General features: G+C 38.7%; 1 protein-coding gene across 2 annotated transcripts; it reads right to left on the bottom strand.

Annotated features, from left to right (window-relative positions):
• Window positions 1-4719: 4719 nt before the first annotated feature.
• On the bottom strand, window positions 4720-13594 carry LOC101538592 (olfactory receptor 4A16-like). Of its 2 annotated transcripts, XM_004621917.3 has the most exons (2): window positions 12696-13594; window positions 4720-4744 (listed from the first exon to the last, which is right to left on the bottom strand). In XM_004621917.3, the coding sequence occupies exons 1-2, from the start codon at window positions 13592-13594 to the stop codon at window positions 4720-4722; spliced, it is 924 nt and encodes a 307-aa protein (XP_004621974.3). The 2 variants fall into 2 exon arrangements, with proteins under 2 accessions (XP_004621974.3, XP_054998469.1); XM_055142494.1 differs by lacking the exon at window positions 4720-4744 and having other exon boundaries at window positions 12671-13594.
• Between the last annotated feature and the right edge of the window lie 2662 nt (window positions 13595-16256).

Raw genomic sequence — 16256 nt, 5'->3', positions numbered from 1 at the left:
TGGAGACGTTACTGGCACCCGCTCGAGCAAATGGAAGATCAACGGGACTACAAGTGATACAAGTGATATGTTTGTGTACAACATCTCATAATCTCAGGCCTAACTGAACTTGGTGTGGAGAGCCTCCACAGGACCGTGCTTCGTAAACACCTGTTCTTGTTAATTTCACCGTGCTTTGAAAACAGGATGTCCTGTCATGCCCACAAGGTGTAAGAAAACAGGATGTCCTGTCACGCCCACAAGGTGTAACTAACCTATCAGATGCAGACACGTGGGCGTAAGCAGGCAGCGAGAGGTATATAAGGGAGGAGGTCACCTAGCTAGTCGGTTCTCCCTCATGCGTCCCTTTTTCCGCCTTACTCCACGTCCCCTTTCCTGATTTCTTCTCCAACGCATGAGAAAGTTCCTAAATAAATCGCAGCCAAAAGGATCTCCGAGTTGCGTGTTTCTTCGCTGGACGAAGCGGCGCGCGACAGCTGGTGGCCCGTACGGGGAACCCGACCTCCAGTACCCCCCGGTGGATTCAGAACTTGCTGCGATTTATTCAGGACTAAGGTTCACGAGAAATCGTGACGATCAGGTTCCTGTGTAAAGTCAGGACGAAGGTTCACGAGAAGTCGTGACGATGAGGTTCCTGTGGTAAGTCAGGACTAAGGTTCACGAGAAGTCGTGACGATCAAGTTCCTGTGGTGAGTCAGGACAATAATATCCATGGATGCGTATGTTTTGTTTGTTGGTTGGATGTTTGTTTGTCTTTCCCTTTGTTTTTTCGTTTTTGCTTTCTGTGGCTGTATTGAGGAGCTGTGCCTCCCTTTCGCGTTTAGTAAGTTCGTTAGAAGTTGGTTGGAGGATCAGAAGTGCGATAAAGCCGTACAACCAGGACAAGTAGCGTTAGAAGAGACAAAGAAGGAACTGTTGGACAGAGGCAACCGTCATGGCATTGTAGCCTCTGAGCCAGAGGAGGGTCCGGACGTGGAAAGCGGGGCCTCTAGGGGAACCCCGCTGATGGAGGGACGCGCCCCAAAAAAGAAAGGAAGGCCCCGAGAACCATCCATGACCCGTCCATCTCTTTATCCCTCGATACCCATGATGCAATTAATAGTGGAAGGAAGAGGGATCATGGGACTCCTTGACACTGGAGCAGACCATAGCATGATAGCCACTAAGGATTGGCCTTCTGCCTGGCCCACACAGGCTTCTGCTCAGCAGTTGCAGGGCCTGGGGTACCTCAGTACCCCAGAAGTGAGTGCATGTCACCTCACCTGGAAGGATGACGAGGGACACCGGGATAGCTTCCAGCCTTTTATACTGAATTTGCCTCTTTCCCTTTGGGGACGAGATGTTCTAGCTAAGATGGAAGTTAGGCTTTGCACTTCTTCGCGCCCTATTGCTGTTTCTGCTGACCAAAATTTATTATAGGGGCCGCTGTGGAAATCATCCCCCTAACATGGTTAACAGAGGACCCGGTGTGGGTTCCACAGTGGCCTTTATCCTCTGAAAAATTAGATGCAGCTGAAGCCTTAGTTAATCAACAATTGTCAGCTGGACACTTACGTCCTTCTGTATCCCCTTGGAATACTCCTATTTTCGTAGTTAAAAAGAAATCGGGTAAATGGCGTTTGTTGCATGATCTTCGATCTGTTAATGCTCAAATGTGCGTGATGGGGCCTGTACAACGTGGCCTGCCTTTATTAACCACTTTACCAAAAGATTGGCATGTAATTGCCATTGACATACAAGATTGCTTTTTCTCTATTCCGTTACATCCACAGGATATTCCCCGTTTTGCGTTTACATTACCCTCTAAGAACCATGAGCAACCAGATAAGCGATATGAATGGATAGTCCTCCCTCAAGGGATGACAAATAGCCCCACTCTTTGCCAGCTATACATAGGTTCCATCATAGCTCCTTTGCGAAAGTGTTTCCCGAAAGTACAATGTGTGCATTATATGGATGATACCCTGCTGGCAGCAAAATCCGAAAACGCTCTTAATAATGCCCTACTCAAATTAACCTCGGTCTTACAAAGTGCCAATTTAATTATTGCCCCTGAAAAAATTCAGAAAGGAACAGTTGTCCAATATCTAGGCGCTAAGATAACCCCCAAAGCAGTACATCCCCAAAAAATTATGCTTCGGCTTGACCACTTACACATACTTACTGATTTCCAACGTTTGTTGGGAGACATTAATTGGATACCTTAAATTACCTAACTATGACTTAAAACCTTTATTCAATATGCTTCAAGGTGATCCTTCTCTTTCTTCCCCACGGACTATCACACCCGAAGCTAGAGAAGCCCTTTGCAAAATTGAGCAAGCTCTTACTGCTGCTGGCAATACACGCGTGCAGCCTGAATTTCCTAATAAAACAAAAAGGGGGAGTTGGCCTGGGATGGCCCCCTCGAGAACTCTAAATTTTTTGATCATTGATGATAAGGGCACCTCCTCTGCAGACAGGCATTCTTCAAAGATTCCTGTGTGCCAAGGATATGTTAAATGGAAAGATATCCTTTCTGGTGAATGGCACGGCCCGGACCCCATGTTAACCTGGGCCAGGGGTTCTGTTTGTGTTTTTCCACAGGACAGGGCAGAATCAGTGTGGATTCCTGAACGTCTGACACGGAAGACTGCGCCTCCAGTAGATCAAGAGGTGGAAACTGGTGCTCCTGTTCAGCCTGGTTCCTGTGATGATACGAGCTGAAGAAGCAGCTTTTTGGGCCATTGCTACACCATGGCCTGCTTTAATCCCTTCCTTACCCACCTTAATAAGACCAGAGTAGAAGTCCCCTCTATTTTATCAAAGAGTGGGTGGAGGTGGGAGTAGTACTATCCTTATTGCTTCTCGTTGCTTTGGTTTTTTGCCTAGTGTCTATACAAAATGCAGCAAAAACAACTATTTACAAAGGCGTGATATTTACAGGCATTCGTGGCCCTGGAGGCACAGCAATCCCCGCAGCTTTGGCTTAATCTCGCTTAGAACAATCAGGTCTAGCCAGATGTAGCAAAGGTATTATGCAGCTGAGAGCCCTTAACTGCAGAGGACCTCCTGTAGTTGAGGAGTTTGAAAGGGTGCACTATACCCCACCTGACCCTTGGACCAACCTAAGACAGGGACCTACAAGCGAGAGGGCTCCCAATGACGGGTAAGGCCAAGGGGGCCGAGGTCGCTACACAGACTTGATGTTCTAAAACAAAAAGGGGGAACTGTGGAGAGCCTCCACAGGACCGTGCTTCGTAAACACCTGTTCTTGTTAATTTCACCGTGCTTTGAAAACAGGATGTCCTGTCACGCCCACAAGGTGTAACTAACCTATCAGATGCAGACACGTGGGCGTAAGCAGGCAGCGAGAGGTATATAAGGGAGGAGGTCACCTAGCTAGTCGGTTCTCCCTCATGCGTCCCTTTTTCCGCCTTACTCCACGTCCCCTTTCCTGATTTCTTCTCCAACGCATGAGAAAGTTCCTAAATAAATCGCAGCCAAAAGGATCTCCGAGTTGCGTGTTTCTTCGCTGGACGAAGCGGCGCGCGACACTTGGAGATAAAAATTATTTTTCTGTTACTGTTACTTTAACTGACTATGCTTCCTATTCAGTTATGTAACTGACTTTGATACTGTTTCTGTTAATTTGCATATTCTGAGTTAATACGCATATTCTAGGGGGCCGGAGAGATAGCACAGTGGGTAGGGTGTTTGCCTTGCACGTGGCCGACCCGGGTTCGATCCCCGGCATCCCATATGGTCCCCCAAGCACCGCCAGGAGTAATTCCTGAGTGCAAAGCCAGGAGTAACCCCTGAGCATCGCTGGGTGTGACCCAAAAAGCAAAAAAATTAAAAAACGCATATTCTAAGTTAATTTTAATATTCCGCCTATGTGCCTGAATATCATTGGTTAGAACATTAAGCTAGTTGATTAAAGGGGCTGACCAGGCTGCTCTGAGCACAGCACAGCGCCAGAGACAGTTTTTGATCCTCCATAAAGTATTTGTTTCGCGTGCATATCTTAATGCCTCAGACTGTCTAACCAAACCTTACTGCAACATGCATAACTGCTAAAAATGGTTTTAAATTTAGCCCTTAAGAACTTAGCTTATTTTTCATTTTTAATTTTTTAATTGTGAATCACCGTGAGTTACAGTTACAAACTTACGAACTTTCGTGTTTGCATTTCAGTCATACAGTGATCATTTACATCCCTCCACCAGTGCCCATTCTCCCCATCAATGTTCCCAGTATTACTTCCACCACCCCCACACCAACCCCCACCACCCCACGCTGCCTCTGCGGCAGGGCATTCCCTTTTGTTCTCTCTCCTTTGGGGTGTTGTAGTTTGTGATAGAGGTATTGAGTGGCCTTCATGTTCGGTCTATAGTCTACTTTCAGCTCGCATCTTCCAACCCGAATGGATTCTCCCAACATCCTCTACTTGGTGTTCCCTTCTCTACCTCAGCTCCCTTTGCCCCAGCATGTGAGGACAGTTTCCAAGCTATGGAGCAGACCTCCTAGTTCTTACGTCTACTACTCTTGGGTGTTAGTCTCCCATTCTGCAACTTTATATTCCACAGATGAGTGCAATCTTTCTATGTCTGTCTCTCTCTTTCTGACTCATTTCAACATAATACTTTCCATGTTGATCCACTTATATGCAAATTTCATGACTTTATCTTTTCTAACTAGCTGCATAGTATTCCATTGTATATATGTACCAGAGTTTCTTTAACCAGTCATCTGTTTTCGGGCACTCAGGTTTTTTCCAGATTGTGGCTATTGTAAACAGTGCTGCAATGAACATACAAATGCAGATGTCATCTCTACTATACCTTTTTGCCTCTCCGGGATATATTCCCAGGAGTGGTACTGCTGGGTCAAATGGGGACTCAATTTCTAATTTTTTAAGAATCGTCCATATTGTTTTCCAAAAGGGCTGAACCTGTCTGACTTACCACAAGCAGTGAAGGAAAGTCCCTTTCTCCCCACATCCATGCCAACACCGCTTGCTTTTGTTCTTTTGGATGTGGGCCAGTTTCTGTGGTGTGAGACGATATCTCATTGTTGTTTTGACCTGCATCTCCCTTATGATTAGTGATGTAGAGTATTTTCTCATGTGCCTGTTAGCCATTTGGATTTTTTCTTTGAGAAAGTTTCTGTTCATTTCATCACCCCATTTTTTGATGGGGTTGACTGTTTTCTTCTTGGGGAATTCAACCATTGCCTTGTATATCCTTGATATCAACCCCTTATCGGATGGGTATTGGGTGAATATCCTTTCCCATTCTGTAGACTGTCTTTGTACTTTGGTCACTGTTATAGGATGATTTTAAAGATTCAATCAAATAATCCTAATAGATATTTCTAAAATATTTAGTAATAAATTAGCAGACTGGAACAACTGTGGGTAGGGCATTTGCCTTGCATGCGGCCAACCCGGGTTCGATTCCTCCATCCCCCTCGAAGAGCCCGGCAAGCTACCAAGAGTATCCCACCCGCATGGCACAGCCTGGGAAACTACCCGTGACATATTTGATATGTCAAAAACAGTAACAAGTCTCACAATGGAGATGTTACTGGTATCCTTGAGTAAATTGATAAGCAACGGGATGACAGTGTTACAACAAATAAGCACCAAATAATTTAGATACATTATTTTCTATTATTTTCCCTATATTAATATTAGCACCTCAGTTTTACAATAGTTTTACATGAACTTTCTAAAAGTTCACTCATTTTCCTCATGATGCACAGTATCAATTCCTGAGAGGCAGATGCAGTAACTGTTCATTATCACCTACAAGTATGAAGCTTTTAGATTTTTACTGCTTGCTTACATGACTATGTAAAATTTCCTTTAACTTTCATTCATTCTGCATGCTTCACTCTTCTCTATAAAATTTATCCTTAAATCTAAATTTAATATAAAGCATTTTAAAATATATTTAGTCAATTGGGCACTTACTTTGATTTAGTATTTTATTCAAAATATTAAGACTGACAGACTGGAGCAGTAGCACAGTGGGTAGGGCGTTTGCCTTGCATGTGGTCCACCAAGGTTCATTTCCTTTGTCCCTCTCGGAGAGCCCGGCAAGCTACTGAAAGTATCCCACCCCCACAGCAGAGCCTGACAAACTACCCATGGTGTATTCGATATGCCAAAAACAATAACAAGAGGTCTCACAATGGAGATGTTAATGGTGCCCACTCAAGCAAATCGATGAACAAAGGGATGACAGTGCTACAGTGCTATTAATACTAGAATTGAGGAAATATTATGTAATAACTTATAGATAGAGATAGATGTAGTCACTGCCTTTAAGATTCTGTAGACCTTGATGTAACACAATTCAAAAAATTTATTTCCACTGATTATAAAATTTAAAAAAATTAAAGTATATAACTACAGATTGATAAATCTAACATGAATCTAAATCTTTCTTAATTGAAGTTTCCACATGATAAGTATTGAGTTTTCTTTTGTAAAATATTATATTAATTCATGTGTCAAAAGGTAAGAAAATTTTGACAAGTATACAATACTAATGAATCTCAAAAATATTATACAAAGTGAAAAATGAGAGGATAACTATTTTTATTAAGTACCTACAAAGATCATTTTCAACAAGATAGCATACACATGAATATAGTCACATGGGTTGCAGTGAAGAAAAATTGGATAGTTATTGACAAATGTGTAGAAGACCTTCCATTCATGAGAAAAACTATTTTGGAAATTGACAGTAATAGTGTATTCACAATAATGCAAAACTATTAATTTATCCAAATTAAAGGAAAAAACAGCAGAAAGAAAATCCATAGAGTCCTCAAATAAGATACCTTGTGTAGGTAACAATTTATAAATATTTATATGTCTATTAAGTATATTTAGATATAAAAGAAATAATTATTGTGTTATAATGTACTGTTTATTCTCTTTATTTCAATAATCACTGAGAAAATACTAAACAAATATTGGAGAAAATTATTATGTTTGTACTAATTTGACAATATTTTAGAAAATGGAGAATGTAAATATACTCATTTCTAGAGATTTTGGGTTAAAATATTAAGGCTTAAAATGGTACACCTACTTCTAAAATAATGCAAGTAAGCACTCTCATCCCATTGTTCATCGATTTTCTTGAGTGGGCACCAGTAACGTCTCCATTGTGAGACTTGTTGTTACTGTTTTTGGCATATCGAATACGCCACAGGCAGCTTGCCAGGCTCTGCTGTGCGGGCGGGATATTCTCGGTAGCTTGCCGGCCTCTCCGAGAGGGACAGAGGAATCGAACCCGAGTTGGCCTCGTGCAAGGCAAACATCCTACCCGCTGTGCTATCACTCTAGTCAAATACACAAGATTATTAGAAACCAGTCTATTTTACCCAATAGTCACTCACTGGGTTAAAAAGTTTTGATAAGTGTCTTTCCTTGTTCTTTTTTTCCCTCTCATTCTTGGCCACTTGCGCAAACTTAGTTGTCTCTAGTTCTACCTCTGTCCTGAAAAAATATGGCATAGTTCGAGTTTTTAAAAAATATGATTGCCACGACATCAATCTAGACATGATTGCAGAGAATATATCAGAGTACAGATAGTCACAAATGTTTTATCACATGGTCATCTTTCTCTTAAACCTGCACAAGCCATAGCCATCCTCTTTGAATTTCCCAAACATTTCTGAGTTGGGATTGTAACATATCTAGAATTTACTTCAAGAATATAAATTTGATGTGGTGCATGATTTATCAAATTTGAAAACTATCATTTATTTAGAATATCTAATAAGAATCAAAAAATTCAGAGCATCAGATTTAAAACATTATTTATTATTAATTAAATTAATTGAAAAAACTTCAATAATGGTTTTAGTTTTACAGAGAACTGCATAATGAAAACCATCAGACTTTAGGTATTCTTTAATGCACTCTCATGCCCATTTCAATTGCTCAATATCTGTTGCTTTAAGTGACATATCAGTCAGTCGGAGGCGCAGAGATATGATTTCTCGAGAGGAATTATGGAAGCACAGAGGGCCAAGGCTCGCTCAGGCTCAGTGGCGAAAAGCTGCCGCCAGCGGTCTCCTTTCATTCTATTTTTTATCAACTACACGTCAATGACTTTATCACAGAAAAAGAATCATTAACAAGAGTACAAACAGTTATAGGATAAGCATTTACCAAAGAACAGCAAGGTATGCACTGTCTTGTCAAAGCTATGTTGTAGTGATTAAAATGTCAGAGGAAGATATGGAGCCAGACACGTAGACTCTACAGAGCACAGCTCTCACAGTCTATTCACACAAAGGGCAAATAGAAGGCTCGTACTGATACTTAAAGCTCAAACCAGATTAAGGATGTTTAAGAGAGGGCAAAAACTGCTGCTTTCTACCTCCAAGATAATGTATGACCAGGCAGGCTTATGAGAGCATGCTGTACTTTTCCAGATCAATGGGACTCACAAGCTTCAGTTCACCCACTTAGTAAAAAGTAGGGTCACTGTTCTGCTTCATGCCTGCAAAACAGCGTCCAAGGACTCAACCTGAATGATCTGGCTTAGCACCAATGCCTTGTTCAAAGCCTAGTAATTAAATTTAATATTTAGTAATTTAACAACTAGAAATTTTATTTAACTTTTTTTTTCTTTTTGGGTCACACCTGGAGATACACAGGGGTCACTCCTGGCTCTGCACTCAGGAATTACTCCTGGAGGTGCTCAGGGGACCATATGGGATGCTGGGAACTGAACTCGGGTCAGCCGTGTGCAAGGCAAATGCACTATGCGCTGTGCTATCGCTCCAGCCCCCTTATTTAACATTTTGACAGTAAAATTAGTACCCAAGGAGAAATATCCTAAGCTAAAAAAAAATCCAGATATTTAATAACAAAAGCCAAAAGATACCTGGAAATGAATAAGAATGAAGACACGAGCTACCAGAACTTGTGGGATGCAGCTAAAGCAGTGTTGAGGGGGAAAAGTTATAGCTCTGCAAGCATTTATCAATGGAACTAGAACAATAGTTTGTTTCATGAGTTGTTAAAACAATTGTTCCCTGCTACTTACTTATTCAAAATTAAACTAAAACGGAAACAGAGAATTATGATTTCCAGGGGATTCTTCTCTTTATACTTTAAATTTTTATTTATTTATTTGCTTATAGCTTGGGAGAGGGGGTATATCCAAGTGGTGTTGGAGGGCTCTTTCCAGCTCTTGTCTGGAGACTGTTTCCAGTGGTGCATATAGGACCATACTGTACTTGGTAAATGGCCACAGGCAAGGCAAGTGCCTTAGCCCTTGTTAAACCAGTATCCTCTGTACTTTGGTGGCTTCTCCTACCCTAAAACATAGGGCATTAAGCAGGGGAAATCTACAAGCTAGTAGCAAAAAGTGTCTTTGTTTTTTTTTCCATTTGTTTGGGGTCAAGCCCAGCAGTATTTGGATTTACTCCTGGCTCTGTGTTTAAGGATCACATCTGGCAGTGCTTTGGGGTCCATAAGAGGTGTCCGAGTCAGACTTGGGTTGGCTACATTCAGAGAAGGCATTCTTCCTGCTGCATAAGTGACATTCTGGCCCATAAGTGACATTTCAATAGCAAACAATATAAGATTGCATAAACAAGAATCATTTATTATTCACTATATAAAAATTCTTAAAGTCAATAATGTACTGAAATATGTACTGAAATAAGTGACTTTAGGTGACCTAAGATGACCTTAAAATGTTTTGTTTGGTGGCTATACATAGTGACAAATGGAAGGCAGTTACTCACAGTCAGTACAATAAGTTTCAGTTCAACTCAGAAGAAATCACAACATATCAAAAAATTTCAACACAAGGAATAACTTTGGTGACACCATATTGAGAGTGCTTAATGAGCTAGAAGAAATAATGACACAGGTAGTCAGCAAAGCACAAGAAAGGGTGAGAGACAAAATGAGAAAACTACAAGTAAAGTGGCAGAATTGAAGAGAATAAGAAAAGTATGTTATAAAATACAATGCTGGGTCTCATTCTCCTGACCCTAAAAGAACCTTGAATATGGCACTGTTGGGAAGGACGAGTAAATAGAGGCTACTAAAATCTTAGGGATAGGATGAATGGAGACATTACCGGGCCCATTCAAGCAAATTGAGGATCAACTGGATGATAGTGATAGTGATAAGATATATGTATGCTCAGTAGAAGGTCTAAGCTTCTAATCAAGTATTTGTTATAAACATGTACCCCAGCCCATCAATTAAATTGTTCACTGATAGGGTCTCTAAAAAGGATATCCTCTTACTTACAAAAACTGTAACACACAAAGCCATGCGAAAGAAAATATCCTGTAGCTCCAAGATGAGGGCTCCAACAGGAAACCTCTGGAAAACAAAAGAACATAGTGGGAGGAAATTCTGAAAAGAAATAGCCACCATATCAGAGAGCTATGGTATGAATTTAAGAGGAACATATAAGAATCATTGACATTCCTCAAGAACAGGAAGGCAAATTTGGTGAAGAAGCCATCAATAAGAATTTCCCAGAGTTGGTGAATTCAGACACTGAGATCCAAGAGGTTAAAAGGGTCCCAGCAAAAAAGAGATTCAAACAAAAAAAAAAAATCCAAGACACATAGAATGACAAAAGCAAAAAACAGAGACAACATATAAAAAGCATCAAGATTAGGAAAAGAACTTATAAACAAATCTCCTAAGATTCATAGCAGGCCTATCAAATGTGACTTTCTGAGTCAGAAGAGGATGGTTTTATACAGTAAAAACCCTCAATAAAATGACCAATAATAGTCTACCCTGATAGATTATCATTCAGATCTGAATACAGAAATTTGGGGACAGGAAACAGTTTAGGAAATTTATAAGCTGTGTCCTCACTATGAGTTTTCTGGCAACCGCTACAGCATAATTCTCAGACTAATGTCAGTAGAAAACTTTCCACAGAACATAAGGTACCAGCTGCTAAGGTATATCTGGTATCAGGTATTACATTTGAGTGCTGATCATTAAAGGGGCAGTTGTTAAAGAACTAGAAATTCTGTTTACACCATTAACATATATGAACTCACAGAATTAGTTTCAATTGTCGTCATGCAAACACAACCTATGTTAACTCTAACAAGCCAATATTATGGAAAAGCAATGAGTCATGATCTTCATTAATCTTATAAGCTTTCTAAGAATTATAGGATATAAAATGTGATAGAATGGAATATTATAGACTCTATTATTGTGCTATCTGGGACAAGAGATACAAAAAAAATCATTTTTATAAAACCAAAACATGTGTTATACACATTCTGCAAGAGTTATACCAAAATCAAAATAATCTCTCTGGTGGTCAAATATAAAAGACATACTGACACTTTTCAATATCTATTATAAGAAATAATCAAATGCTAAAATATATATATAGTATCACTTTAATAAAGGTAAGAAATATAAAACACTAAGACTTGAAGGATACATGCATATGTATTTAAAGCATTTTTCACTATGATCAAAAATGTTCAGTACTGAGATTACTTCTAGGAAGAAGAAAGAAATATCAGGGAAGAAAATAGATTTCTTCTATGATATTGATAATCTTCTAGATTAAAAAAACTACATATTCATGAGTTGTGTGCCTACATATATATATATATAACATTTTGTTACCATTTAGCAGTACATTAACAAAATACAAAATAACATGTAAAACAAAAAGTTTAAAATTCCTATTTTTGTGAGAAATAAAAGTTAAAATCATAGATGATATTCTTGATATTCTTTACATGACTTATATAAAACAATATCTTTTTCACTCCAGCTTCATATCCTAAAGATACTAAAACTCTACATACACTTATAAGAATGGAGAAAAATCCGAATAATAATTAGTAAGGAAAATCATCAAAATATTTTTACACCTTGGATTGGTACAGATTTTTATCTTCTAATCAAGTATTTGTTATAAACATGTACCCCAGCCCATCAATTAAATTGTTCACTGATAGGGTCTCTAAACAGGATATCCTCTTACTTACAAAAACTGTAACACGCAAAGCCATGAGACTGATGGAAGCAAATTTATTCATTTATTATTGTTTTGGCTTTAGGGGGGCCAAACCATATGTACTCAGGGCTTACTCCTGGTTTGTGTTTAGGAATTCCCTCCTGGTGGGCTTTAAGAACATGCATTGTGCTCACTGTCAAACTCAGGGCAACCAAGTACAAGGCAATGGGAATAAATTTAAAGAAAAAAGTAAATAGCGCAGCTTCAGAAAATTGGTGGTGTAGACAAACTAATAGACATTATTTTTTTGAATCAGTCTATTGGCACTGGAGTTTTTTCTAAATACTAGTCAAACTGCTTTCTTAATCAGGATGAAATTAATTTTCAGTTGCATATATTTTTCACTTTTACAAAAAAATGTTTTCTGCTTTTCTTCTAAACTTCCATTTCTAGTATTTGAGAAAAATAAAGGTACAATGTGAACTTCAAAGAAAAATGTGTTCTGATATTTTTTAACTTTATAGAAGTAGACATCTCTAAATAAACCATTTAAAAATGACTAATCTTCATGTCTTAGAATAGCTTGTTCAAATCTGTTTGTTGGATTAAAATAACTAACCAACATTGCCTGTGAGTATGACACATTCAGAATTAGCCAAATGCAATGGAAAAACTCTGGTGTAAAAAGTTTAACGATTGGTTACCTTTTTACACCAGAGTTTTTCCATCGCATTTTTCATCTCTGAATTTCTCAAGGTGTATATTAAAGGATTCAACAATGGAGTTACCACAGTAAACACCACTGTTACAGGTTTGTCAATGGGATAGGTAGCAACGGGCCTAACATACATGAAAATACAAGGAACAAAAAACAAGACCACCACCATGATGTGGGAACTACACGTAGACAGGGCCTTGCGCCTGCCTTCCTGACTGTGAGTCTTCAGGGAATTGAGGATGACGCCGTAGGAGATTAGAAGAAGGGTAAAGATGACCATACAGATGGCTCCGCCATTGGCAACTACAAATAGACCAACAAAGTGGGTGTCAGTGCAGGCAAGTTCGAGTACGGGGTACATGTCGCAGATGAAGTGGTCGATGACATTGGGGCCACAAAAAGGGAGATCATACAAAAAGGCAATTTGTACCATGGAGTGTAAAAACCCTCCAATCCAAGACACCACCAAGAGCAGGATACAAACTCGCCGATTCATGATGGTCATATAGTGCAGTGGCTTGCAGATGGCCACATAGCGATCATACGCCATCATCACCAGAAGGAAGACCTCAGCACCCCCAAAGAAGTGTGCTATGAACATTTGTCCCATGCATGCTGGAAAAGAGATAGACTTTTTTTCACGAAGCAAATCTGCAATCATTTTGGGTGAAATAGCAGTGGTATACACAGCGTCCATGAGTGACAGATAGGCAAGGAAGAAGTACATGGGGGAACCCAGTGAGGGGCTGGCAAAAATCGTCAGCACAATGAGCAGGTTGCCCATCATTGTCACGACATAGATGAGTAAAAACATCACAAATAATGCTTTTTGCAAATCGGGATCCTCAGTGAGGCCCAGGAGGACAAATTCAGTTACATTGTTTCTGTGTCCCATTTACTCTTGCAGAAGATCATTTCATGAAGAAATTGATCAGTCAGGAGAAATTGACCTGCAATGACATTGTGAACATACCTGTGAATTATGCATCATATAATAATGGATCACATTTCATCATTTCATCTTCTATAGAAATGTACCCTCAATAAACATTTAGCAAGTATCTACTGAGTTCTTCAAAGTCATTACATAATGACCTTAATAGTCTTGGTTCTTCTGAAATGATTTTATGAGGAATACAAATAAGAGGTTATATCTCTAATCCTTCTAGCATCTTTTACTTAGAGAAGAAGTGAATAGTCATTTATACAAATGTATTAGGTCCCTACCAAACTTACTGGCACAGAAGTCAGAGATGATAAACAAGGAAAGGATTTCTATTCTGGAAGAGTTTGCCTGTGACAAGGATCACAAAATGAATTGTCATAGAATTGCCCACAGAACTGGTAATAATTGTCTTGAGAAATTTTTAATGTGTTCTATGTAGGGCCAAAAATACTGTCATTCTTGAAATAAATTATTAACTAACATATTGTTTTAGGTCTAGTCCTTCTCTCAAAAGATACAGTTTTTTAGGAATATCATTAAATTTTAACAGACTTTACTTCAAGTCCTAAAGAATAGCTAAGTAATTAACCATTTGTTATATTACCTACTGTAGCAATTCTCTTGTAGGACTCTCTTTGTCAGTTTTTCACAAGTTTAAATTCTTCTCAGTTAATATTTGACTATCCCACAACTCATATAGATATATCAGCAATATTTCTAGTAAATATTTCTAAGCCAACATGAAGTCACTCCTGAATACTGAAAATTATTGAATAGCAACTAGTAATATTTGCAAAACTTTTGAATCCAGCCTAGTAATTAGTAAAAATCAGATATTGCAAACAAAGTTGAGTATATAGACCATGGTTTTATTTATAAACTTCTAGGTTCTAGACTATAAAGAAAGTGTATCAAGAATAAAGTCCAAATACAGTGGAAGAAGATGTATGATTGATTCATTTTCTTTGTATAATTATAAGTAGGTTTTGATTTGAAAACTGAAAGGCAAAGTGATTGATTTATAAGATCAGAATCTTGGGGACTGGAGTGATAGTTCAGTGGGTATGGCATTTGCCTTGCACGCAGTCGACCCGGCTTCATTTCCCAGCATCCCATATGGTCCCCCAAGCACTGCTAGGAGTAATTCCTGAGTGCAAAGCCAGGGGTAACCCCTGTGCATTGCTGGGTGTGACCCAAAAAGCCAAAATAATAATAATAATAAGATCAGAATCCTTTCCAGCCCAACTCTGATTTACACCACCCCACATTATTCTATTCTGCTGACACTTGTTCTTCATACTTTTATAATGAAAGAAAAGGTTTTAAGCTTATCAGCTAATATTTAAAAAATATTACTCAAACGTAAATGTGGTTTGATTCATTATTGAAAAAAATGAATACAGTTTTCCCGTTCACTGTAAATCTCTTAAGATCCACAGTGTCCTTGGAGAAAGAGTTGAGAAGACTTCAATTTGCATTGCCTCTGTTGGAATCCTGGCTTCACCATATACCCTCTGTGACCTCAAACAACTCAGCAAACCATCTCTACCTCATACTCATCATTTGATACATGATGAGTATGCTTAGGACAATAGTGCCAATTGTTCTACTGTTATTTCTTATAAACAAAGAACCTACAAAACCATTTGAACAAATGATTGTTCATTCTGAAAGTGTTACTATGAATGGCAGAAAAAAAATCATCTAGATCTTTGTCAAGTTTTCAAGAATTATAGGTATATTCCTAGATTTAAATAAAGAACAGCATGCTGAGGTCTCATAATTTTTTTCTTAGTCAAAGGATAAAATTTAGGAATCATGCATTTTATATATAAGCGATATTCATGCATGATGATGAGAAATAGGCATAATCATATAAAGTGGAAGATAAACAAGACATATCAAATAAAATGGAGAAGTTGTTTATAAAAATTAATGTCCACAAATAAGAGTACTAAGGGTAAAATTAATGGTATTTAGAATTTTTATAAAATCATGGGACTGGCAAGATAGTACAGTGGATAGGGTGCTTGACTGCATGCAAACAATCTGGGTTCAATCTCTGGTACTCACATGATCCCCCTGAGACCCTCCAGAAGTCCCTGACTGCAGAGCAAGAAATAAGCCCTGAAAATTGCTGAGTGTGACCCCCCACAAACAAATAGAAATCTTCACGAACATTTCCTCCTATGCAGAAGTGCTGTAAGCCCAATCATCTTAATTTTCTATCTGTGAAAGCAATTTTAGTGACAATTACATATTAACTCAGAGCACACCCAGTAAAAAAAAAGTGTATTACAAAAATCAAATCATGGATTTCTCCAAAACTTCTCCATCTAGTGGTAAGACAAAATTAAGCAAGAGAAAAGAATCACAAATTTAGGTACAAGCTTATGTTATTAGATCATTCAAAGCACAGGAAATTATAGAAATACTAACCCTCAATTTAAACAAGTTGAGTCTATCTACATCAATTTGGTAAGGAAGACGTGCAAAAAGGCCAAACATTTTTTTAAAAGTCCACCTGTGACCAATATATTCCACACATCATTCAGACTTCTGCTGACATTTGATTCAGGAATCTTATTGGAGGAGGAACTATAGCTTGATA

Source organism: Sorex araneus, chromosome 6 (assembly GCF_027595985.1).
Source record: "Sorex araneus isolate mSorAra2 chromosome 6, mSorAra2.pri, whole genome shotgun sequence".
NCBI classification, from domain to species: Eukaryota; Metazoa; Chordata; class Mammalia; order Eulipotyphla; family Soricidae; genus Sorex; species Sorex araneus.
Note: the sequence above shows the minus strand (reverse complement) of the source record. Positions and strands in the feature narration are given on the sequence as shown.